The sequence below is a fragment of the Nipponia nippon genome, unplaced genomic scaffold (assembly GCF_047370975.1).
Source record: "Nipponia nippon isolate SJK-2023a ecotype South Korea unplaced genomic scaffold, ASM4737097v1 scaffold_23, whole genome shotgun sequence".
In the NCBI taxonomy this organism is placed as follows: domain Eukaryota; kingdom Metazoa; phylum Chordata; class Aves; order Pelecaniformes; family Threskiornithidae; genus Nipponia; species Nipponia nippon.
Genome location: NW_028262340.1, coordinates 6,371,235 through 6,394,787, shown reverse-complemented (window position 1 = coordinate 6,394,787; position 23,553 = coordinate 6,371,235). Strand labels below are relative to the sequence as shown.

The 23,553-nt window shown below is 46.1% G+C and overlaps 1 protein-coding gene across 4 annotated transcripts; it reads left to right on the top strand.

Moving 5' to 3' along the window:
- The first annotated feature begins 37 nt into the window (after window positions 1-37).
- KPNA6 (karyopherin subunit alpha 6) lies at window positions 38-23,253 on the top strand. Of its 4 annotated transcripts, none has more exons than XM_087760690.1 (14): window positions 38-173; window positions 12,453-12,586; window positions 13,340-13,435; window positions 13,730-13,829; window positions 14,143-14,237; window positions 15,315-15,446; window positions 15,675-15,763; window positions 16,803-16,902; window positions 17,922-18,085; window positions 18,819-18,897; window positions 19,025-19,150; window positions 19,731-19,858; window positions 20,376-20,554; window positions 21,555-23,253. In XM_087760690.1, the coding sequence occupies exons 1-14, from the start codon at window positions 170-172 to the stop codon at window positions 21,737-21,739; spliced, it is 1,611 nt and encodes a 536-aa protein (XP_087616816.1). In that variant the 5' UTR covers window positions 38-169; the 3' UTR covers window positions 21,740-23,253. The 4 variants fall into 4 exon arrangements, with proteins under 4 accessions (XP_087616816.1, XP_087616813.1, XP_087616814.1 ...); XM_087760687.1 differs by having other exon boundaries at window positions 12,453-12,679; XM_087760688.1 differs by lacking the exon at window positions 38-173 and adding an exon at window positions 8,532-8,654 and having other exon boundaries at window positions 12,453-12,679.
- The last annotated feature ends 300 nt before the right edge of the window (window positions 23,254-23,553 follow it).

Here is a 23,553-nt window from a genome sequence, read left to right as displayed (position 1 = left end):
AGAGCGGCCCCGCCCCGCCCCGCCCCTGCCGCCTTAAGGGGCGGGGCGGCCCCCGCGCGGAGGAGGTTTGTCCCGTTCCGGCCGCCGTCCGCGCCCCTCGCCCTCCCTCTCCCCGGGCCCGCCATATTGTGGCCGCCGCAGCTCGGGAGCCGCCGCCTGAGGAGCCGCGATGGGTGAGGGCGGGCGCGGTCCCGCCGGCCGGGGCGCCCCGGCAGCGGGCGAGGGGGACGCGGGGAGGGGAGGAGAAGCCGCCCCGCCGGCCGGGCAGCGGGGACGGCCCGTCCTGGCGCCGCCCGCGCCCCTCACCGGGGCCCCGGGCGCCTCCCCTCAGCGGCGGCGGCGGCCGGGCCGGCCTGGCGGGCGGGGGGCTGCGGGCCCGGCCGCCGCCGCTGAGTCATCCCGGCACGGCGGGGCCCTCCCGGGCAGGGCCCTCGGAGCGGGCTGGCCGCGGCCTGGCGGCGGAGCCGCGGCTCGGGGGGAGCGGCTCTTGCTGCGGGAGCTTCCCGGGGCAGGGGCTGGGTTGTGCCCCAGCCGAGCGGCCAGGCCGCTGGAGCAGCGGTGTCGTGGGGTTTTGCTGCCCGCTGGAAGCAGCGGTGATAGCGACTCGGTGATCAGCAGCTCGCTCTTTGGGGGGGGGGGAGCGAGGGGAGCAGCGGGGGTTGTTTAATGCTGTCATGTTCTGGTTCTTGGGTATCGGGGACCGCTTCTGCCGCAGGCAGCAAGGTAAAAGCCTTGAGAGGCAGTGGCGAGGGTGGGAAGGAGCTGCTGCCATGGAAGCTTCACGCCAGGGTCTGTGGCAGGCTGTCCGATCTCTGATCCTCGGTTCATTTGAGCTCTGAAGTTTCTAAGAGTTTAGAACCGAGCTCAAGTGAGATTCTGCTAAACTGTTTGCCGTTCTGATAACGCAGCAGGGCCCTGGCTATTGTAGCTTTTATGAAATAAAACTTGAGCAGCAGTGTCAACATAAACTCACCCAGGCTGTCCCTGCGCAGCCTGTTGCTGTGGTCAATACAAGCAAATGTCTCCTGACCCTCTGCAGGAAAGGAGTGTCGTGGAGGGGTTTGTTTGCATATTCATAACCAGTACCACTAAATATACTTGAAGGCTCAGAGAGGTAGCAGGTAGCTCTTTCTGTTAGCTACAAGTAGATCATAACTGAGTCTTGCCCTTCAAAAGGGACTTTAATAAACAGCAGGCGCTTTTTTGTCGCTTTTGATGTAGCCTGAAATTGAAGCTCTCTGCTCAGGGAGGAGAGGTGTCTTTTTCTTGAGGCTTCAAGTAGTAAGTGTGAACGGCTGAAGAAGGGTGTGAACGGCTGAAGTGAATGGGAAAGCCAAGCCTGTAGCAGGGATATTCTCTATAACGCAGAGTAAGGATCCTCTGGGAAGTAAGGATTAAGTTAAGGTCTTATTAGCTTTCACCTGCAATATTGTCTTTTAAGCAGACTTGCCTTCAGAAGTCTTAAAAATGCCCTTTGGGATGGGATGCTGCTTGGTCAAAATGATCTCGTGAGAAACTGCTGCTGTCTTCAAACCCCTCCTGTGATGTTTGGGAAAAGTTAGTGGCTGCAAGTCTGCGTATGCAGTGGCTGCAGCACCTCCCAGTCCAGAGCAGCTTTTAAAACTTAATTTATAGCTTGAGACGTAAAATCTCGACTGGCAACTTTGGGTAGAAAAATGTCCTCGGGCCTGTTGGTGAATGTCTGGAAACTGTGTTATCTGGAGCTGAGGACGTTCACGCAAAGGCGCTTCCCATCCTTCCCCACCGCTGCCTCCCCGCTGCTTCTTGGAGTTTGAAGCAGGCATTTTTCTGACAGCAAGAATTTAATACTCCCCTTATTTGAATTATCCTAACGTAACTTTTTCTGAACTTTAAAAATAAACTAAGACTGCTTTTTTCATTGTTTTAGGTTAATAGGATTAAAGGGCGGCAGCGTAACGTTGTTACCCCTTCTCGTGTGGTGCAGGTTGAGGGTGCTGTAGTGTTTGTAAGCCGTTGTGATAGTGGTCTTGCTTGTGTTGTTAGAAATGCTCGTCAGTTTGTTCTTCGTTTGCTGTGCAAATGACACGTCTAAATGCGTTTATAATGCTATTTAGCCTGTGGAGCAGTATGTAATGCTTGATTCTTAATAAAACCTTTGTGGCTGATGAATTTAACTAGTTATTTGGCATTTTGCTTTGTTTGCTCGTGTTCAGGAGAGCAAACATGAACTTTGTAAAGGGGAGCTTGATCATTAAAATAGTGTAATAGTGAAAGTACTAATTCCTTCAGCCTTTCAGCTTTGAGCTATTGTGCTAGTGGGATCCAGATAAACTCAAATTTGCTTAGCAAATCAGACAGTACTGTTTGTTTCTGGAGCAAAGCACATGTTGGGAAGGATGAGCTTTTTGGAATTTTATAGCCCTCTGTAATTGTCTCTGACTATTTCTGGTTGGTTTTAACCTCCTGTAACTATCATGGGTTGAGTTTGAGTTGACTTAGTCGAAGAGTTGATCCCTGTTTTAAGAGCTGTTACAAAGGACTCCGTGACCTCAGGTGACAGACTGTTGTACTTGATAGATCATCAGTCCGCTCTTAATGAAATCTGAAGGTCTCAGAACATTTAAATCAGGTTGAAGAGGACTTAAAGCCCCTCAAACCTCAGATTTTTGGGGTGAAAAGGTGGAGTTGAAATTAACAGGTATTGAGAACTGGACTGAGGAAAAGGTGGGTTCTTTTTACATCAGGGCACGGATAGCCTAAAAGGAACCCTAATCTTAGACTGACCCTAGTGAAGGACAAATTTGCTGTAGGACTGTTGATTTTCCCCAAAGAGAATTTTTGCTTTTCCCTTCCCCCTCCGCAGCCAGCACCATCAGCGAAGCTGTTGCGCATTCCAGTAGCGATATCGCATCGCTGGCTCTTGGGAGCTAAAACAGAAGGGAACGAGCCAATGGTGGCTGCTGCACCAGGCAGCCAAATCGCTGCACGGATAAGCGTTTCACTAGCACAGCATGTACCGCGTGCGGAGCGCCCGGCCAGGGGACGGTGGCAGGCTGGGTTTAAGACAGCTCTGACAGAGAACTGCCTCTGCCTGTGCTTATTTGTAGTAAACACTCGAATCACCTGTGCGAGAGCATAAAAGCAGCAGAGCAAACCTGCAAAACAGACCCGCACAAGTGACAGGAGGACAGAACTTGGCCCCTTTTCCAGGGTTTAACAGCAGTTGGGGTAATTCCAGGGCTGTAGAGGAAAAGCCTTGAGTTGCTGCTGTTTGACAGGACTACTTACGGAGTTGTTCTTCTCCTGTAAGCACAACTAGCTTCCTTCTCCCTCCGTTGTTGTCTGAGCAAATGGAGTGATTTTTTTTTTCTTTTTATTCACTGCAAAACTATCAAAGTGACGCATTCAATATAAGAATCTGTTCTTGGCTAGTTTCTGGTAGCAGTTCAGAGCTGTCTTTGTATACAGTGTGAATGAGTAATTCAACTACTTTCATATAGTTATTATAACCAACTTCATTTAATTTGTGTTTAAGAAGTACAGATGATTTAGGCTTCTCTTTCTGTGATTTCAACTGAAATCATAAAGTTGTCCTGGACACACTTTTTCTAGAGGAGAATCCTCTAGAGACGGTAATAGGTCCACATCTGTAGCTTCTGTCAGGAAGACCCTTTATGCTGTATTGTAAAGCGAGTGTTTAAGTGCTTAAGAATTGACTGAAGATGAGACACATCTATTGAGTGCTGTAAATTGCCTTACATATCTGAGTTTCAGCAGAATTTTTGTTTCTGTTCTCGAAGTTAAGGAACTCCTTCGCAAATGGGAGATAGAAAGAATAAAATTCACGTAAGCACTGCTGATTTTAAAGTGACGCTCTTTACATTTACAAGGAAACCAGCGGTTAATGCTGATATACTTGGCTAAATGAAGAGAGACTTTAGATTTTGAAACACTTCAGAAATGTCTAACGCTGTTCTATCGTCTTGCATTGAATGTTTTTTGTTCACTTAAAGCAGTGGCTTTGGTGATGGTTTGACAAAGTGAGAGGCAACGAGGGGATGAACGTAGAAGTGGCCGGAGATTTTCTTTTCAGTTGTAAGTAGGTGATAGCAATAAGAAACCGTGTTCAAAACTGACATGCCGTACCTGAATGCCGAATCGAGTTTCCAGGGTTTCAGTATCGGTGTGTTCTTGTGGGCTGTATTGAGTAGCTGACTGCAGAAATAACAGGAGTTTGAGAGTTACAAATGTTAACTGTTAAGCCTTCTGGAGAAACACGGGATCGTGAAGCAATAACATGTAGTCCGCCTGGTGTCCACTGCCCACTACTGACTCGTGTGCAGCCTCAGGAGATGATTGGCGTATTCTTACAGGCACCTCCTCCCCAGATCCAAAAATATCACAAATGCTTTGATTTTTTTTTTTAAAGAAATGCCTCAGTAACTGTAATTGGAGATAGCTTGAATATCACATGTAGGTTTTAACACTGTCAGGGGAGATGACTGGAGTCTTAAACCTCTGATTTATCACTGCTAGCTTGTTCTTCTAAAGGTAAGGTTCATTTTTGTGTGATCCGAACTCCTCTGCTGTCTACTACTAAAACAGTTTACTTCAACTGTCCTCTGGTCCCGGTGGACATGGTGTTGAAAGCACAGGCACTTTGTTGAACACAGACCCTGCAGAGAAAGACACCTACCAGGCTTACTGTCCTGGTGACTGTTGCAGAAGTGTCCTGTGGTTCCTCTTCAGTGTCTGAACCTCCTTGTCACTCCAGACCGGGGTGGTGACTTATCTGAATTTGATGTAGTTTATCTCTTATCTCCCTGCAACTCGGTCAGTCTGAGAAAATACGAGGAGACCAAGGGCAGCAAAGAGCAGTGACCGTTCCTGTGCTGCTGGTAGGTTTTTTCCTTGCAGCAGCAGTGCAGGAGTGTGATGCTGGAGGAACAGGCATTTAGCTCAGAGCCTGTGCAGAGGGGGAGGCAGGAGGAGATGGGAGGTTCCTCTGGGTTTTCAGGTAAGTGTATGAAATGGAGAAACTTTCTGCTGGGTTGGAGAAACCCAAAGACTATAGTCATAGGCTTGTCAAATGAAACTTAGTAGATCACTGAGTGTGTTTTGCTAGGACTTGGCCAATTTAGGGGGGGTTTAATTGTAACTGACCAAGTTTATACTATCACAGGGAAAACTTAGGTTGGAGGGGGCCTTTGGAGGTCATCTGGCCCAGTGCTTGCTCAGAGCTGGGGAGCTTTGAAATGTACTCAGTGGGCACTAATTGGCAGATCGGTGCTGATGGAATTCATTAAGTGTATTCATTTACACTTGCATGATTCTACTCCCCTTCTCCACTCCACACACGCAGCTGTCGGCCTTCCCGGCTGGCCAGGCTTTGCCTTAGGTATGTGTCTTATGCCCAGCAACAGAACTGTAATAGATATCTTATGAAGATTACCTTCATGAAAGGGTGTTTTGGCTTAAAAAAGGCCTTGTCAGATCTGTCAGCGTAACTGTTTCTCTGCTCTGTCACTTTGGTCTGACTCAGCAGCACAAGTCCAGATTTAGACATGCGAGTCCCTGCAGTGACTCAGCTTGGAGGCTTTAATCGACAGCTGAAAAAACGTTTGAAGCAAATGCTTTTTGTAATGCAGAGAAATGGGAAGAGCATCGTCTGGAAAGAAGCAAGGTTGGGTTTCTGATCCAGTAACATTAAGATGCCGTTATAATCTTGGTGTGGCAGTAATGACCCTGGAATTACAGTTTTGTGGCTGAACTGCTGTAGCTTATGTTGGCTTTTACACAGATGCTTATGGGATTTGAGTGCTCTGCTGAGCCTTCAGAGTCAAACTTCCACACTGTTTTTCCTTTCTTTTAAGCGGTAAATACCCTCTCATCCTTCAATATATAAGGATGAGTGTGGCAACTGTACTAGTAATTCTGTGGTTTACATGACAACTGGAGGATTTTTTTTTTCCTCAGCGAAGCCAACCATTGCCAACAAAACCTATAGCAGGAGCCAAATTTCTTCCATCTCCTGAGGGAGGTTTCCTTTGCACAAGGCACTGAAAAGGTATTGTTCAGTTAAGCTTCATCCCTAAGTTTGGCTGCTCCTGTAGCTCTTGTAAGAGGATTTTCAGCTCACAGAACACCTGAAGTCAATCCCAGTATGAATTATTAGCTGCTTAAAGCCTTGCTTTGGTTTTAATGGACCAATTTTTATAAATAATTTGATTCCAAAGGTGTTAGCATTCAGAAGTTGTTGGCACGGGGACGTTTTAATGTTTATGCCAAAGATGTGCTATATGCTAGGAGGAATGGTCTCATAGTGGCTTTAAAATCCCACTTAGGCAATTTTTCTCTGGGGAGACGAAGGAAGAATAACGAAGTCAATTGGTTTCACGTGGGCTTTTGGTTGTGTGAGTTTTGAGGATGTAGGCAAACGGTCTTCTAAAAGAAGTTATAAAAATGTTTTAACTCATTGATTCTTTGCAATTTTGAAAGGTGTACCAGAATCAGGCTTACATGTCTGTTTAATATGGACCCGGCAAGGCAGCTAATTGCTTCGTGCTCTGAAATGACCTTAGCAGCCTCTTCCAGCAACGTACTCGTGCCTGGTTAACAGTGAGCAGAGCTCCTTGTCTTTTATTGGCCTTGTCTCTCTTTCTGGCTTAGGATGATGGAGATGCATCTAAACCCGTGTTGCTGTTTCAATCTCAGTCCTTGTTTTTAGCTGGTCAGGTAGTGGCTTCATTGGCTGTGGCTAAACTGGAGTTACAGACTTCCCTTGAGCGTGTCACCCTGCATAGCCACTCACGTAGCTAAGAAATAAAAGCTAATGCTTCTGACACTTGGTACGTGTTCCCTTTTGGCCTTTCTGCCAAGTTCTTCAATTGCTGCTGTTTTTCTCAGGACAGAGGAGTCCCTCTGATTCGGGACTAGCAAGTGTTTTGCTTGTTAGTGAGCCTTACATCTGCCTGGTCTCTGAGGTGCCTGAGCAGAGCTTTACCTAGCTGTGCTTTATTAGAGCAAGTCATCAAACGTGTACAAATGGATTTCAAAATTTGTCCTGCAGAGAGCCAAGGTTACCTGCTGTTATGTATTCAGGATATAGAAATAAATCTATATATGCAGGCTGATAATCCTTATGTCTATTTAATGTGTCATGTTAGCACTGAATTGGGTGTCTTGGGGCTAATAGTCGGCAGATCTGATTGGAGGTGCAGAGCTTGGATGCTCAATAGGAGAACTGTTGAAATGCAAGTACTGTCACTTTTTTCTGTGGAGCTCCTGTCAATAAAGTTCAGTAATGCAGGGAGGCACTTGGCTACAAAAGGCACTGGCTTAAGGAACTCTGTGAGGTCAGGGGATTTCTGGAGCAGAAGTGATATTTTGTCCAAGCTCAGTCAGGACACTGTTTTAAATGGAGTCAATCTTGCAAGTCCAAGTTTACTGTTCTCTTGAGTGAACTCTGTGAGGTTTTGGTGTAAACAGCAGATTCTCAAGCGTTCTTCGTATTTGGAAACGGCGTTAAAACTTGTAGATTTGTGGAACTGTTTGGTCTGCAGAGGTGTTGGGACGAGATGGGTTGAAAGCTCTGCCGACTTAGTTTTTTTAACACTGTACGAGCTTTTACCTCTGCAGTTTTTAATTCTGCCCTAGGGAAGGTGAATTGGACTGAAGAGGTAGAGGTAAGGGTGATGCACACTGAGCCCCTCTGTAGCCAGTGGTCAGGAATGGCAATATACTGCTGAGGAAACCCGGGTACTTCAAAGGGGCTTCCAGGAGCCAGTCCTAATTGAGCAGTGGAAAAGGAAAAGGTTGTACTGTTCCGGGGTAATCCAAGGGATGCTGAACTTGGAGGAAACCAGGTTCCTAGAAAACTAGGCTGTCTCTTGCAGCAGGAGGCTAGGATGGTAGGAATGAAGTATAAGCAAGGACCTGAAACATAAATAACTGGACTGGCTTTTGCTGGTTTTGGGAAAGCTACGTTTCTGTTTCCACTGGTGGAGGAGGTGCCTCATTCTAATTCTGTCCTAATTCTTCTTGTTTTCCTTTCTTTTCTAACAACATATTCCTGCTGTGCTGATATTCTGGTAGAACAGGGCAAGCTCCGGCCCTTGCCTAACAGTCCTGCTCCCACACGGGCGTGCTTCTGCGCCTGGGCAGGCAGGGTTGGGCTTAGTTTGCTGCCTGAGCAGCTCTGGGGGTGAAAATATGGCTTTATGCCTGTTGTGAAGGGACGATGCTGGGATTGTGGTGTCTGGCCATACTGTCCAAATGCCTGCATATCCCTCTTGCATTGCCATGTGCTGAGATATTTGGAAGATAATTTGCAGTAAGCCTGGCCTCTTTCTTCAGCAAGCTGTTGGATGGGCTCACAGCACTGTGCCCCAGGCACCTGCGCTCCGGTGCCTGCAGCCTTTTCCCATCATGTGAATGGGTACCTGTACCTGCCGCGCCAGGAGGACGGTCGGGGGGTGGCTTCTGGGGAGAGATAAGTGGTGAGCAGGCTGCAGGCACTGCCAGAACAGTTTATCTGGTATGCAGTCTGTTTGGTGTGGTCTCAGGAAAAAGGGGTACCCGGAGCAGCTGCAGGCTGCGCAAATTGCTCTGGGTGAGCTGCTGTGGTATAGAAGGAAAAAGCCTTGTTGCCCAGCTTCCTCGGAGTGCTGCAGGTAAGCTTGGAGCCCCGGAGTTCTGGCTGGAACAACATCAGAACCATTTTGTAATTCTAGGGTGTGAGCTGATGCTATCTTCGTTTAAGGCAGGGCTTAGCTGGTTCTTACAGAAGAAAAACCTTTCCTGGGACAGCACCTTGCACTGCACCTCTCCTTGTCGGACAGCATTTGGTGGAGGTTAAGGCGCCTGCCTAAATGCAGTAGCTAAAACTTTAGAGCAGTTAACTTGCTCTAGTTAAGTTTCCATTGCTGCTTTACAGTTCAGAGCTTTTCTGTAAAAAGCGAAGCTTCTCAGAGCAACGAGGTTAAGATGCAAAGCGAAAAATCTGTGGCTTGAGTATCTTCTATGCATCACTCACCTATGAGTAGGTGATTGCTTTCCCTGATTGACAGTCCACGTTACTCCAATAGTCTGATTTAGTGGGATTGTTTTACAGGTGTTCACACTGATAGAATTTGAGTTAATAATTAACGATGAAGCCCGACTTGCAGATACACTGGGTGAGCTAGATGTTTTGTGCTGAAACACTGCAAGTGAAGAATTTGTACGTGCCTGGCATCCTGCTGTCTGTTTTGTTTCGTGTGTTTGGGCTTGCTGCAGTCTGTGGTGCCTACAGCATCTGCTGAGCTCACTGTGAAGTCGTAATCCTGCATTTGTGACATTCATCCATTGCCATGGAAATGGGGTGTAACGTAACAAATTAGCATTCTGATGTTATTAAAGTATTGATACAGATGACCGACTGGAAAAAGTCAATGGAAATCATCTGAAGAGATCAATGTGTGTGAGAGAAAATAAAGTCAAGTGCCAGAGAGACTGCTGCATAGTGATGTGCTGTTACACAGTCGACGTGAAAAATCACTCCTCAGGGGCTAGTTGTATCTTTGGGGTTTCCCTCTAGTGTAACGGTGTTCTCGATGCTCTGGAAATACAAAGCCTTCGGCTGCAAGGTGCTGGGTGTGCTCTGGGACCTCGCAGCGTGGCCGAGAGTCTCTGGCTGCTCTCCGGACACCCGGAGTGGGATCCAGGGCGTGCCCAGCTGAGTGGGGTTGTGCAAGTTTGGAGGCAGCTGAACTGTCATGTGTCGCTTAGCTATTTATATGACTAACTGGCTGGTAATCCTGCCTTTAGTGTTATGTCACTTAATCACTTTTTCCTCCTCCTTTTCTTAAAAACCACCTTTTAATTGGAGACTTAGCTTTCCAAAGGGAGGTAACAAGTTTGTCTTTGTTAGGGATTCTGTTGTAATCTTCGGAATTAAGCTAGTAACTCTTACTCTTTCATGTGGCTGTATCAGCTGTTAGCGTTGGGGTAGTAATACCAATACACTGACAAAACAGTGGCAGTTAAATACATTTCCTGAATGAAAATCTGTATGTGGATAACACACCTTGCTACTGTAAGATCAGATATAAACCCCTAAAGTCTGTAGGTTTTTAGTCTTCTATCTTCTGAATTAGCTGCTTTTCAGTTAAAAATAATAAATTCTTCCTTCCAATCTTGGCATACAGTGCTGCTGGGAAGAGGGGTGGACAAGCGGGAGCACTTGCATAGTTCCTGTGATCTTCAGTCTCTGCTTTTCTTTTCCATGTAAATGTGGTTGTTTTGGTTTTTTGGTTGTGGTTTTTTTTTTTTTTTTAGAATGAGGAAAGTGCTGTGAAATACCTTTAGAAACAGGCCAGCTATTCCTCTGAACCTCTGACTTGTGAGAAATGAACTCGGGAGGAAAATAATGCTTTAATCCAGGCTTCCCAGTGAGGCTGGCAGCAAGGTAGAGTCCGGCTGCCGTGTTTAGTGTTGTAAGTAGGTTTCTTGCCTTGGTTTTATTGAGGACAGGCCTTATAAAATGGGGTCCTTAGGAAAGGGACTAAAGGTAAACTTCTGTTAGGCTCAAGCTCTTGCAAGACCTGCTGTAATTTGATTGCTTCGATCCTACAGTCGGTTTTGAGGCTGTATGCCTTTTCCTTAGTGGCGCTCAGCGTGGCGTAGTCCCTTTTTCTTGTAACTTCTGGCCACTTACTCTTCCCTAAGCAAGTTACTGAAAAAGGCTTTTTAACCTGGCGTTGGAATACTGCTTTTACTGATGATGAGTTGCGGTTGGTGGCTTCTTTTTAGCTTCAGAGATGCCAATAAACCTGCAACCCATCGTGCTGCATCTCTTCAAGCCTGGCGTTGTTTCTGGGTGCAGCTGTTGGTTGCTGAGCTTCAAAACTCTTTCACAACTGTGGACAGCGTGGGGTCAGGGCTGTTGGCCAGGGCTGTTGGCCAGGGACATGCATCTCTCTTACAGTGTAAATGACCAGAGGAACTTGGGGTTTGGTGGTTTTTTTTCTTTATTTATTGCTTTTCAGAAGAATGTCCTCTTGGTGTTTTGGCCAGGGAAGAGAATGCCCTCTTAGAAGGCAGATGCTGTGAGATGGAGTCTGACTTTTTCACAATGCTTGGTGCCTTTTTAGCTCTTTTCGGGAAATCATAGAACTGGAAGTATTTTGTTTCCTTTCCTGTTAAAATATGAATTCTTCCAGTTGATTCCTCTTTCCATAGCAATGAAATGTTGGGTATTTGTACATTGCGTATGTCTTTTCTTGGCTTGGCTGTGGGCTTTCCTAGTAGGAGGGCAGTAAGGTCTGAAACTTCTCCAGATGATCTTGGAAGAGCTCCAGAATGGCTGGAGGCAGTTGATAAGTCGGACCGAAACTTTCTGTAAGCAATGTGGCTGAGGAGTGCTTAAAGCTTGAAAGAGGAGGGGTAAGGAGATAGCGCTGCAAACTTTCCCAGGACGCTTCTTCTGCCTGCCCTTAGCAGTTGGAAGAAAACAGATTCTGGTGTCCAGCAGACTTCTGGAGAAGAGTAAGTTATTTCAGTGTTAACTGGCACTCTGATGCTGTGTGTCATGATTGCTTCCTTCCTTTCCTGAGAAAGGCACTGATGTTAAGCAAATAGTCTGTGTCGTAAATGGGAGAAAGGGAGAGTTTGGAAGGATGCAAAAAGGAGTCGACATGGTCAAAGCAGTGGATTGCAGCTGGATGCAGCTGAGGAATTGATATCCTTCTGTACTCAGGTTACTGCTTGGCCCTGGTTGCCTTTAACTGTGCCAAATAGTGGAGTGTCACTTCCCTGACTGGGAGGCAAATACACCAGTAACCAAGTTTGAAGTACTGCATTAGTCAGATATGAAGCAGCAAAATAAGTAGGTCAGGTACTGAACGCTTGCGGTAACCTGGCAGGACAAACATAGCCTATATGTTATATACAGCTCTGCTTTTTGCAAGGTTTTTTGTTACTATAAAGTCAAGGCCTCAGTTTGCTGTGAGTTCTGTTGGGGTTTTTGCTGTGCATACACAGTGAACGTCCCAGTCTGGGGGGAAAAAAAATCTCAAGGTGTGATTGATGCCATAATGATACAAGGGAAATAACTTCTGCTGAAAACCAAAGTAGAACTTAGTTACGCTCCTCTTGAGGACAGTGAAGCTGTTTGAGTAGAAGCCTTTCATATGGGCAGTGTGCTCGATATTGTGAAGTTGGGTCCAGGTTCCTTTCAGAACAGTAAATCTACTCTTATGCTTCCTAAAACTTGGAAACACACTTGCCATAGCAGCATGTCACATGAACTAAGGTTAGGATCACACTCTAACCTCAGGCTCCTGCTTTAGTGCTTGAGACCAGCTCTTGCAAATAAGTCTGTTTAAATCCGGCTGTTCCATGTGCATGGACTTCCTTCTCAAAAGGACATGTGGGTAAAGGAGCAGAGAGTGACAAGAGATCTGAGGCAGATATTTTTCTTCTCTTCACAGAAACCATGGCGAGTCCTGCGAAGGATAACTATCGAATGAAGAGTTACAAGAACAAAGCCCTAAATCCCGAGGAAATGCGACGGAGAAGAGAAGAGGAAGGAATTCAACTGCGCAAACAGAAACGAGAGCAACAGGTAACTGTCATCTTGAGTAGCTTGTGTACAGCCTTAACACAACCAAGATTGTGCTGCTGCCAAACTGGAATCTTCAAGGATCTGTGCATTAAGGTTCGTTGGCAGTCCTCTTATTTTTCCTGTTCTAACTGAGATCTTGCTTTTTTCTTTGTACCTAGTACAGAGTGTAGCTCACATCAAGAGCTCTCCAAGCACTTTGTCCTTGGGGTACTAAAGGTTTGTGTTCACAGATCCTTGTTTTTAAGGGTTTTTTAAAGTTTTTTTTATTAATTAGTGAATGGGGTTATTTGCTCAAGAAGCAGGAAGAGCAAGTGAAAGTATGGGCTGTGTGTATTTCTTAACTCTGAGCTGTTTGGTTTTTTTTTTGGCTTGGAGGTCTATGAAAGTAAGAGGTGATTCCCAGGTGATGTATGTGGCTCAGTCTAAATGTTTGCTCTATTAGTGCATCATCTACAAGCTGCCTTCTCCCCAGTTTCCTTAACTTGTTAGGTCAAATTCTGCGCTTGCCTGTACCAGTGTCTCGGTGACTCGGGCATTTGCATATCTGAGGGCAAGACTTAGCATGTTTTATTATTGGGGTTTGTATGCCAAACTAGTCTTCAGAGTGCAGAGCTGTTATTAATGACTACTTTTCTATTCAGGTTGCATTTAGCCTAGCTGACGGTATCTTGTTTAAGGAACAAGAATGTCTAGTTATGAAGACTGTTCTTCATTGCTCTCTAATAATGACTCCGGTGTTTTGTTCCCTGCCAGCTCTTTAAAAGAAGAAATGTGGAGTTGATCAATGAAGATGCCTCCATGTTTGATAGTCTCCTTGTGGATTCCTACGTTAGTTCCACAACATGTGGGGTAAGGTGCTTTTCCTTGTTGCAGTTGCGCCTTCAGATAGATTTAATGCTGTGGACTGCATAGAACTGACAAACCTCAATGGTTTTGTTTTCTCACTTTTGAGAATGTTGCAAATATTACTACAGTGAACTGGAAAAGTCTGCCAGGAAGTAAATAGTGTGCTGTAAGGTCAAATTGTGAATCTTTGGGTTACTAGCTAAGCACAGAATCATGGTAGGCTGTCATGACTGTGATGCCTTAAATAATCTTACTGTGAAATGGAACCATTGTTCTGTCTCCTTTGCATCTTTTCAGGAGGGAGTGATCACAAGAGAGATGGTAGAGATGCTTTTCTCAGATGACCCTGACCTACAGCTAGCAACCACTCAGAAATTCAGGAAGTTACTCTCCAAAGGTAAAAATAACTCATCTTATCCCTGCCGTAGGATCTGACGTAGCCTTTCTTTTGCAAGCATTTGTGCACCTGTATTGCTATACGGAAGCTTAGCAGCTTTGAGCTGGGGGGAAAAAAGTTAAAATCTGGAAACTCAATAATCTAGTATATTGCTAATGATTTACAGATGTATGAATTGTACAGACAGTGATTCTGGATAGTTGATCTGCAGAGTTCAGTACAGCTTGAGATCATTCAATTCAGTAATAGTTCATGCTGCTTGTTCCCCTGCACTAGGCCTATATACTGTTTTGACACTGCCTTGCTATTTCAGAGCCGAATCCTCCAATAGATGAAGTGATAAACACTCAGGGAGTGGTGGACAGATTTGTTGAATTCCTGAAAAGAAGTGAAAATTGCACGCTACAGGTAAAAGATTGTGTTACGAATTCTTCATGGCATGTAGCTGTTTAACTTCACAGTTTAGGAGCTTGAACCTGCAGGTGCTATCGGGGAAAAGTGATGTCTTGAACCCCAAAGGTGCAGGTTATATGATGTATATGAGAAGAAAAAGGTAGCCTGTAATGCTTAGGAAAAAAAAGAAATTATAAATTCCTCTAAATTAAATTCTTGGAAGAATGCTGGCAAAAATAACATAGTTCAGCTGCAGCAGAAGAGAATTGGGCCTTCCTGTGTCCGATATTTCTGCTGGGAGCTAGTGGAGCCACGGAATAAATACGTAGGGGAAAAACCTCTGTTATTGGAGGCTTTTAAGTACAGGCTAAGAGTCTGCTAGAGATGGCTTAGGTAGTGCTGATCCTGCCGTGGGGCAGAGGGATGGACTAGATGGCTTCTTGAGATTCCTTCCAGCTTGGTAATGACTATAGTTACTTTGTGGGGGTTAAAGATACTTCCATACATGGAATTGGATCCGAGTTGATGACTGCCTTCATCTTTCTTCCTGCCCTCTGGCCCACGGCCACGTATCGTAGGGGCTTACTTTCAAGAAGAACTGAATGAAAGTCTGTTTTCAAACCAAAGAATGAGTGGCAAAAGCAGGGAACTTGCTGCTCAGCTTCACTTGAACTCAAGGCATCTTTGTGGCGTTAGCCAGATGAGAGGGTGGGCTAGAATTGGCTACTCTGTGCTAGCTACAGAAAACTTTCTCCTCCACATGTGTTTACGCACTGTGTCTTCACTTTTGTTGCTGGAAAGTGGTTGTATAGGTGGAATGATGTGGTGTGACTGACGGGGATGTCTTCACTTGCTAATCCTTTGAGAAGCTGTAGCCTCTGAGAAGGTGTTTAGCAGATGCAGCTTTTTTATTGCTCAAGAAAATAAAATCCTTTCTTTTGAGTATTGAGGTGTTCTGTTGTGATATGCTTGCTTTCTCTTGCAACTGTTTTAGTAGAAGTTGAAAGAATTATAGCCAAAATTTAATGGCAAATATTTTGCTAAATCAGGATTATTTTATTAATACTTTTGTCATTTATTTGCTTGTTTCAGTTTGAAGCAGCGTGGGCACTGACGAATATTGCATCAGGAACTTCCCAACAAACAAAAATAGTAATTGAGGCGGGGGCAGTTCCTATATTTATAGAGCTATTAAACTCTGACTTTGAGGATGTTCAAGAACAGGTAAGGTTCACTTCTTTCTTCGGGGTTAGGGAGAGAACCACAGTGGATTGCGCACGATTAAAACGCAGTGTTTAAAATGAGCGACCGGTGTCTAACAACTGGCTTCAGACCACAAATTCAAGTATCGTTTGCCTGGAATTACAGGAAAATGCTTTCTTAGCACACTACCCTTTTCTTCCTCTGTTCAGAAACTGCGTGAATGCTAAAACTGTTGCTGTTTCCTTTCAGGCTGTCTGGGCATTGGGGAACATTGCTGGAGACAGCTCTGTGTGTAGAGATTATGTCCTTAACTGCGCTATCCTTCCTCCCTTATTAATGTGAGTAGCCATGAATACTTGCCAGTACAGTTCTTGAAGTCCCATTGTACGACAGCAGAGCAATATCTGAGCTGGGTGAATAGATTCCCTAGCAATGTGCGGTGGTGTTCACTGGGAGTCAAACCATCGGTACCGGATAAACCGGCAGTTCAGACAAGTATCTGATAAATAGAGTGGGACTTGGTAGAGAACATGCCTTCTCACAAACCTTTGCACTGCTCTGAATCTGAAGCGGGTGCTGTTGCAGTGTGCTTGTCTTTCTGAAGAAGTCACAGGGCTTGCTGTTTCACTGCGTGTCCCTCCAGATGCCTGCTCTCTGTGCTTATGCTGTGGATTTCAGGTGCTTGTCTGAGTGGGCTCCTCTAGGACTGAGGAAAGGCAGCAGGTCTCTGCACACCACCTTGCCTCTGCAGCTCTTAAGTGTGGTGCATACCCACCGTAGTCGGAAGATCCGTCTGTCAGGAGTGCGCTCTCAAGGGCTGTTCACTGCTCTGGAAAGAATTAATCTTTACTTTATCCTGTCCTTGGCAAACTGATGCTTTGTCACAAGTGACTTGGCTTGTTCTCCTGCTACCTCTGTCAGTCACCTGTCAGCGGTGATGGCTGACTGAAGTCCTCAGCCCGCAGGACTCGCTGTCCTCATTAGAGCTGCGAGGCGGCAGTTTGTGTCAGTTGGTCTCTAGTGAGGACCGTCTGACCTCAGGTAGGGGTGCGAGTGGCTGCCCGGGCTGAATTTGAACTTGGAACTCCATTAGACTAACTTACCCTTCCGTCTGCAACTTGTCCGACATGGAACTTGCCTTCCTGACCCACGCCACTTGACGTTGTTAGGAATAATAGCTATTTATCCTAAGAAGTAGTTGCATGTCACTTCTCTCCTTGCTTGTCAAGAGGCTCAAGTGACAAGCAGCATGGCTTGAGCTACAGCAAGCGGAATAGTGGTTTGAATTCCTTAAAATCACACTAGTTTTCCTTCTTTTGATTCCCTTGCTGGCTTCCACATCGAGGATTATAATCTTCACGGTGATTGTCTCTTTAGGCTCCTTACGAAGTCCACCAGGTTGACAATGACACGAAATGCTGTCTGGGCCTTGTCAAACTTGTGCAGAGGAAAGAGTCCACCACCTGAATTTGATAAGGTGAGAATAAATGCCTTGTTGGCAGACGGGTGATGGGGAGACACCCAGCTAAGATGTTTGTCTAAATTATTTTTGGCTGTTGGACTTCTGTAAGTCATTCCGGGAGGGAACAGGGTGAGGCTTTTCCTGCTGAGGCTGATCTTACTGTTCAGCAGATGTTTGAGTGCCTGTTTAATTTTCTGCCACCCTTTCTGCCTGGCTCTGTTGGCCGCCCATCTGCTGGACCCCTCAAGTAAGGGGGCAAGCCCAGGCTTCCCTGCAAGGTCACGTACACTGTGGGCTTCTCTGAAGCCCGTCATGAACTCTGGAAGTTTGAGACCACTCAAATTGTGACTAAAAACTTGATTCTGAGACCTCTAAATGCTACAAAACGGGACTCCTGTAGCTACATGGGAGCTGTGGTAGCTTTCCTCTTTCCCCTTCCTGGTGTGCTACTGGCACTAACAAAAGGTTCTGCCGGCCTTTCAGGTGTCTCATCCTTCTTTGGTAGAACAAAAACGTTCCAAGATCAATGTATTTTTCACTTTTTTTTTTTTTAAATGAAAGCTCATGTGTCAAAGCTGGGAAGCCTGTGGTGAGGGGTGAAATCTGAATTGAGTGTGAATGTAAAACCACTTATAAACGATTGAAGTATTCAGGGGTGTAACTGTTGATGGTTGCTGCTCTGAAAACTGAGCTCTTTAGGGTTATTAAAAGTAAGAAATAGAGCAGTGCTCTTGCATAAGAAATGCAAGGAGCTTCCGAATGGTAGCATGCACAGTAGCACTTGTCTCAGGAGCCTAGACTTAGTCCAAGAGGCAGGGATGTAATTTTAGTAATAAAGCCGTTGAGGTAACTTAGACTCTATGATTATGAGGTATGTGAACCAGCAAGGAAGCTGCTGACTTTGGGGAAGGAAACTGTGGACATTCAAGACCTGATAGCTTGCCAGTCAGCATAGCCCCATGGTGTTTGTGTGCAAATGTGGTGGTCCTTGGCAGAACGTGACTAACCGTCTGGGGTGGTGGCTCTTGTTGTAGGTGTCTCCCTGCCTGCCAGTCTTGTCCCGATTATTATTCAACAGTGACTCTGACTTGCTGGCAGATGCGTGTTGGGCTCTTTCCTACTTATCAGATGGCCCCAATGAGAAAATTCAAGCAGTTATTGACTCGGGAGTGTGTCGGCGACTGGTGGAGCTGTTAATGTAAGTATCTTGTCTCGCTGCTTCAGCCCAGTGAGACTGGGAAGCGTGTGACTGAGCATGAGTTCGTATCAAAACCCATCAGAGGGCTCTTTCCACCTCTCGTGGGCACAGGATCCAGGTAATGGTACCTTGGCTGACTTGGGAGCAGGTACGTAGGAGGGTCTGAAGCAGGCTGAGAGCTGTAGCTTACTGGCTTTTCTTTCTGAGAGAAGCTGAGTGTTTTCTGTTGCTGGAATGCTCGTTAATACCGTGCACTAGGAAGAGCTTATTAAAGAGGGATTGGACTGACACTTCTAGTCTGTGAAGGGAGAGAGGACTGCAGGGTGTCTTGTGCTCTCAAACTTCAAATATGCTTACGGAAGCCTCATTACTAGGCAAATCAAAGATGGCAAAGTATTGGTAGAACTGCAAGATACTTGCTTCCAAAATTATCCTGAAAAATTCTGGGTGTTCTCGTGGGGTTAACAACATCTTTGTTCAGGAAGGCGATGTAAGAGGCGAGATCTGCAATTAAGCTGAAGATGGTGGATTAGGATGTTAAGGGTGAAAGCACGTCTGTATTGCAAGTTTGTCTTCAGTCTCTGCTTATCCAGTGGCAATACAGTCAACTTATTGTATGTTTCTATATGCTAGGGGATGGAGTTCTAAGTAAATAATTCAGAGAATCTTTGGAATATCCAGGTGCACGTGATCTGATAGGTTTGGTTTTGTCCTTGCACCGTTTTTCCTGCAGGCACAATGACTACAAAGTGGCCTCCCCAGCTTTGCGAGCAGTTGGCAACATCGTGACGGGGGATGACATCCAGACCCAGGTGAGGGGCAATCACTGTCCCGCAGGGAAATGCAGGGCCCGTATAGCACATTCACGGTGTGGAAATGGAAGGTATTTAGCTCTGTACCTGACACTGGTGATCTCACTTCTGCTTTCTTTCTCAAAAGGTGATTCTGAACTGTTCAGCCTTGCCTTGTCTCCTTCATTTATTAAGTAGTCCCAAGGAGTCAATCAGGAAAGAAGCCTGCTGGACTATATCTAACATCACAGCAGGGAACAGAGCACAAATACAGGTACGGTCGTCTCCAGCTCACCTGTCACGAGCCTATGTTCCAAGCTCAGCACTAAAGATTTGCAGCCGTTTTCTTATCTGACACTGAGGCTGGTTTTGTTCACATCTCTTGTTCTGCAGTAACCTGCAAATTTGCTGCTCCCGGCCATCTGCCAAACAAGAGCTAAAAAAAGCTTGTTCATTGCACCAGCAAAGACTAGGCTGAACTGAGTCCCACAGGTTGGATTGTTGGAATAAGAGGAGATACAGCTCCTATTTCTCCATGCTCAATTAGAGATACCCCTTTGAAAAGCTGGAGCTTGTTGAGTTTTAATTATCCTTTTAATGGCCTACATACAAAGGCAGATAAGTGATGAAAGCATTCCTACAGTATTGAGGCAATAATAGGGATCGTCTGCTGTGTGAGTTATGGAATTGAATCTTGTGTTAACAGGATTTGGCTGAGGAATAAAATGGAGGAATCGCTGAAGGGTACAGCTTGGAAAGTTCTTTTTGCCTTGGAAAATGGAGGTTTCTTTCTTAACAGCCTTCTAGAAACTGTGTTGCCGATTCAGATGCTTCCTACCGCTCTCTCTCCCCAGGCAGTCATAGATGCAAACATTTTCCCAGTACTGATAGAAATCTTGCAGAAAGCAGAATTCCGCACGAGGAAAGAGGCAGCATGGGCTATTACAAACGCAACGTCAGGAGGAACTCCCGAACAGATCAGGTACTCCCTGCGGCTCCTCTTAGGGGAAATCTGTCGGAACGCGTGGTAGCTTTGTCTGCATGGGAACTGCAAGACGAGTAGCAAGGGAGTAGTTTGGAGACCCTCCGAGGGTACCTGACGCACAGGCAAAGCTACAGCTGGATGGTAGACTGTGCTGTAAATTGTAGCTTCCTTCTGAGTATGGTTAAGCTAGTCCAATTACTTCCCCCCACCCCCTTTGGATAGCTTAGCCTAGGCGAAGCCTGCAAACTTGATGACAGATTAAATTCCAGTGTGGACTTCATTTGAGTAGCACCTGGATTTCAGAAGGAGTTAGCAGGTTTCTTAAAAGAGGGGGTGTGTATACAAATGCAAATAAGTGGATAAAAATTTAACATGCAGAACAGTAAAAATACATTTTAAGGTAACTTTTTGTATTTTTAGTTTGACTCATTTCCCTTGCTCTTTCTAACTGAGCAAAGGTGATGCTTGCTAGACCCTGAACAACAAGCGTATGTTGTTGGTGCTCTCTCCTCAGATACTTGGTAAACTTGGGTTGTATCAAGCCTCTCTGTGACCTGCTGACTGTCATGGACTCCAAGATTGTTCAGGTGGCGTTGAACGGCCTGGAGAACATACTGAGGCTCGGAGAGCAGGAAGCCAACCAGAGCGGGACAGGCATCAACCCGTACTGCAGCCTGATCGAGGAGGCCTACGGTAGGTCGTGGCCGGTGGCCTTGACTTTGAACACCAGAGGATGTATTGAAAGGTGTCTGCTAGTTTGGTTGCTTTTCTGCTGTGTTAAGGGATTTAATATATTCCAAACCAGCCGATATTTGTTCCAATAATCTGTCTTTTTAGACTCTTATGATTGGGCACAGGGCAAAATACTCGGAAGTAAAAACTGTCATAGTTCTGATCCCAGCTTCCTAGACCTGGAGGCCGAGCTGATAATCGTGGCTTGCAGCAGCTGGGAGTATTAATGGGAAGTAAGCTGAGCGAAGTAAAAAGTGACATTTCTGGGTCTGAGATTGCTCTAACTGTACCCAGCGGTACACTGTGGTGGTGCAGTGGAAATCCAGAGAGGCTTAGCTTTTCCCTGGAGCGACTTAATTTGGTGGTTTTTTTGTCCTGCTCTTAATGCTTTGAGGAGCAGTTCCTATTTTGGTCTGAAACTCCCTGTATACTGCCAGTCTCTGATTTGCCCTCTCACTGACTGTTACATCGTGTGTCCCGGTTCTCCCAGTAAGAATAATTCTTGAAATTCTTGCGAGTGTATTGTGCCTGGATGCTTTCTGTTCAGCAGTGGATTTAATTAGGACGGCTAAAGCTGTTGCTGCCCTTCTGCTGGAGGCTACTGGGATGGGCCCTGCTTCCTTCCCCTCCCTGCCCCCTGCAACTACCAAACCGTTTGCGGCCAGTTGTTTTAATTTCACTGAAATCTGGTTTAGTCTCCAGCAGAGAGCTGGGAGCGCATCTGCTTTAGCTGTGTCAGCTAGACCTGCTATTGAAATGACAGTAATGCTGCCTGCTACAGATGACATCCACAAGCAGCTCCGGAATAGTTAGCTTTAGATGCGAGGGCTGCTCACAAAATGCAAATCTAATGCAGAGAGAGGTCTTGCAGTGAATAGGGGCGAGGATGGATGTGGGACAGCGTAAATATCGGCATCTCCTCCTTTCATCAAATTCCACTTTTTTTTTTTCCTCCTCCAAGGTTTGGATAAGATAGAGTTCCTACAGAGCCACGAGAACCAAGAGATCTACCAGAAGGCCTTTGACCTGATTGAGCACTACTTTGGCGTAGAGGATGACTCTGCTCTAGCTCCTCAGGTAGATGAGAACCAGCAGCAATTCATCTTCCAGCAGCCTGAAGCCCCCATGGAAGGTTTCCAGCTATAATGTGCCCGGAGGAAAAGAACACCACAAACTTGTCAGAAAGCAACTGGGAGCAGCTGATCGTCCCATCCCCTCCTTGCAAATGGAAGGCTAAACACCCACTCCACCTGTTAGGAAACAATTCTTCCTTCAAACAACTAGAAACAGTGCTTTGTCCTCACGGAAAGAAGGGGATTTTCTTACACTTTTTCTTTTTGCTGCTGCATACATGTCTTTAAAGCAGGCATCTGGGTGGAGGAAGGACACTGAGGTAACAGATTGCACCTCTTGGTTTTTTTTTTTCCTTTGTGGTGATCTCTCCCAAATGTCACTTTTTACCTCGGGTACTTAATTGAGATTTCAGCATTGGGTTGGGTAAGAACACAAATAGAAAGTAAGCATTCTGACGACAATAATTCTGGAAACCTGGGTTGATCTATTTAATTTTTTTTTTTGCACATGTTACTCTTTATTAAAGACTCTCATTTGCCAAGAGCGAAGTTTTAGCCCTGGCCTTTCTGCGACCCTCCTTCAGCGGACAGTCCTGTTCAACCTGGGCCAAGTTCCCCTGAAATACTGTAAATGGACAGAGAAATGGAAAGTTCTCCTGCTCCTGGGAAGATTTTTCTGGGGGGAAGGCTTCTTCCCTTTGTCTAGATTTTTTTTTTTATTTTTTTGAAGAACTGCTAGTGGTATTTACAAGGAAAAAAAAAAAGCAACAAGACCCCAAAGATGGTAACTATGAAGAGGGCGGGATGCTTGGGTGGTTTTTGAAATGGGAAGCACAGCTGCCGTTGCACAGGCTTTGTTTGCGTTGCTACTGACTGAAGTCACAGAACTGTTGAAATGGTGAAACCCATCTTCATCTTTACTTGAAATATTTTTTTTTTTTTTTTTCCATGAGAACATGTTTTGAGTTCTGGGTTTGGTTTTTTTTTCTGATCGGGGTTGGGGTGGATCATTTTATGGGTTGGAGGAAGAGGACATAGCTACACTTGACAGCAGTGTTGTGTGCGGTGTTAACTTCAGTAGCAACAGGCCTGAGTTTTCAGGTTTACCTCCTGCTCACAGTTGGATCATGTACATTTTACTTCAAAAAAAAAAAAGTCAAATCTCTGTATTTTTTATATTATATATAGGTAGATATTTGTCTAATTGGGCTTCAGAGAAAAATATATATGAAATTTCTGTAATTTATGTAAATAGAGCACTGTGAGGCAGGCACACCTGGAAACGACGGCCCCAACTCACTCACTGGTTGTCCTGCTTCTTTTCCTGTTTACTCACGTACTGTATAAGCCAACATAGAGCTGTCTTAAACCTCCTCTACCAGTTACTTAGCCAAGATTTCATTCAACAAAAGCCGAGGCGCTGGGCTGTGGAGAACAAACACGCGTGGGGTGCGGGGAGAGCCGGCCGCTTGCTGCGGGGCCTTCCAGCGGTGAGGAGCGAGGCCTGGTGCTGCTCGCACGCCGGCCGCGGCTCTGGTTTGACGAGTCCTTTATTGTGAAACGAATAAATTACATCCGTGCAGTTGATTCGGTGTGGCTGCGGCGGGAGTCTCTCGGTGCCTGCACCGGGGCCGGGAGGGGGTTCCCCTTCCCCGGGCTGGGTGAAGGGGGGACGGCGGCTGGGGCGGTTTCTCCTCCCGGGTGGAGGCGGGAGGCCCTGCTGTGCCCCCTCCACCCTTTCCCTCAGGAGCGGCGGGAGGGCTCGCCGCCGCCTCAGGCGAGGCTTCGCTGGGCGGGAACGCGGAGCCGCGGGAAGGCGCGGGGGGTGCTGGGAGTTGTAGTCGGCGGGGCGCCCCGCGCGGGGCATGCCGGGAGCTGTAGTCCACA

Bases quoted from the DNA above. Each gene is read 5' to 3' on its own strand.
- KPNA6 (XM_087760687.1), top strand. The intron at 13,830-14,142 runs GTAAAAATAACT...TTGCTATTTCAG, and splicing joins CAGGAAGTTACTCTCCAAAG to AGCCGAATCCTCCAATAGAT. The intron at 20,555-21,554 runs GTAGGTCGTGGC...TCCTCCTCCAAG, and splicing joins CCTGATCGAGGAGGCCTACG to GTTTGGATAAGATAGAGTTC.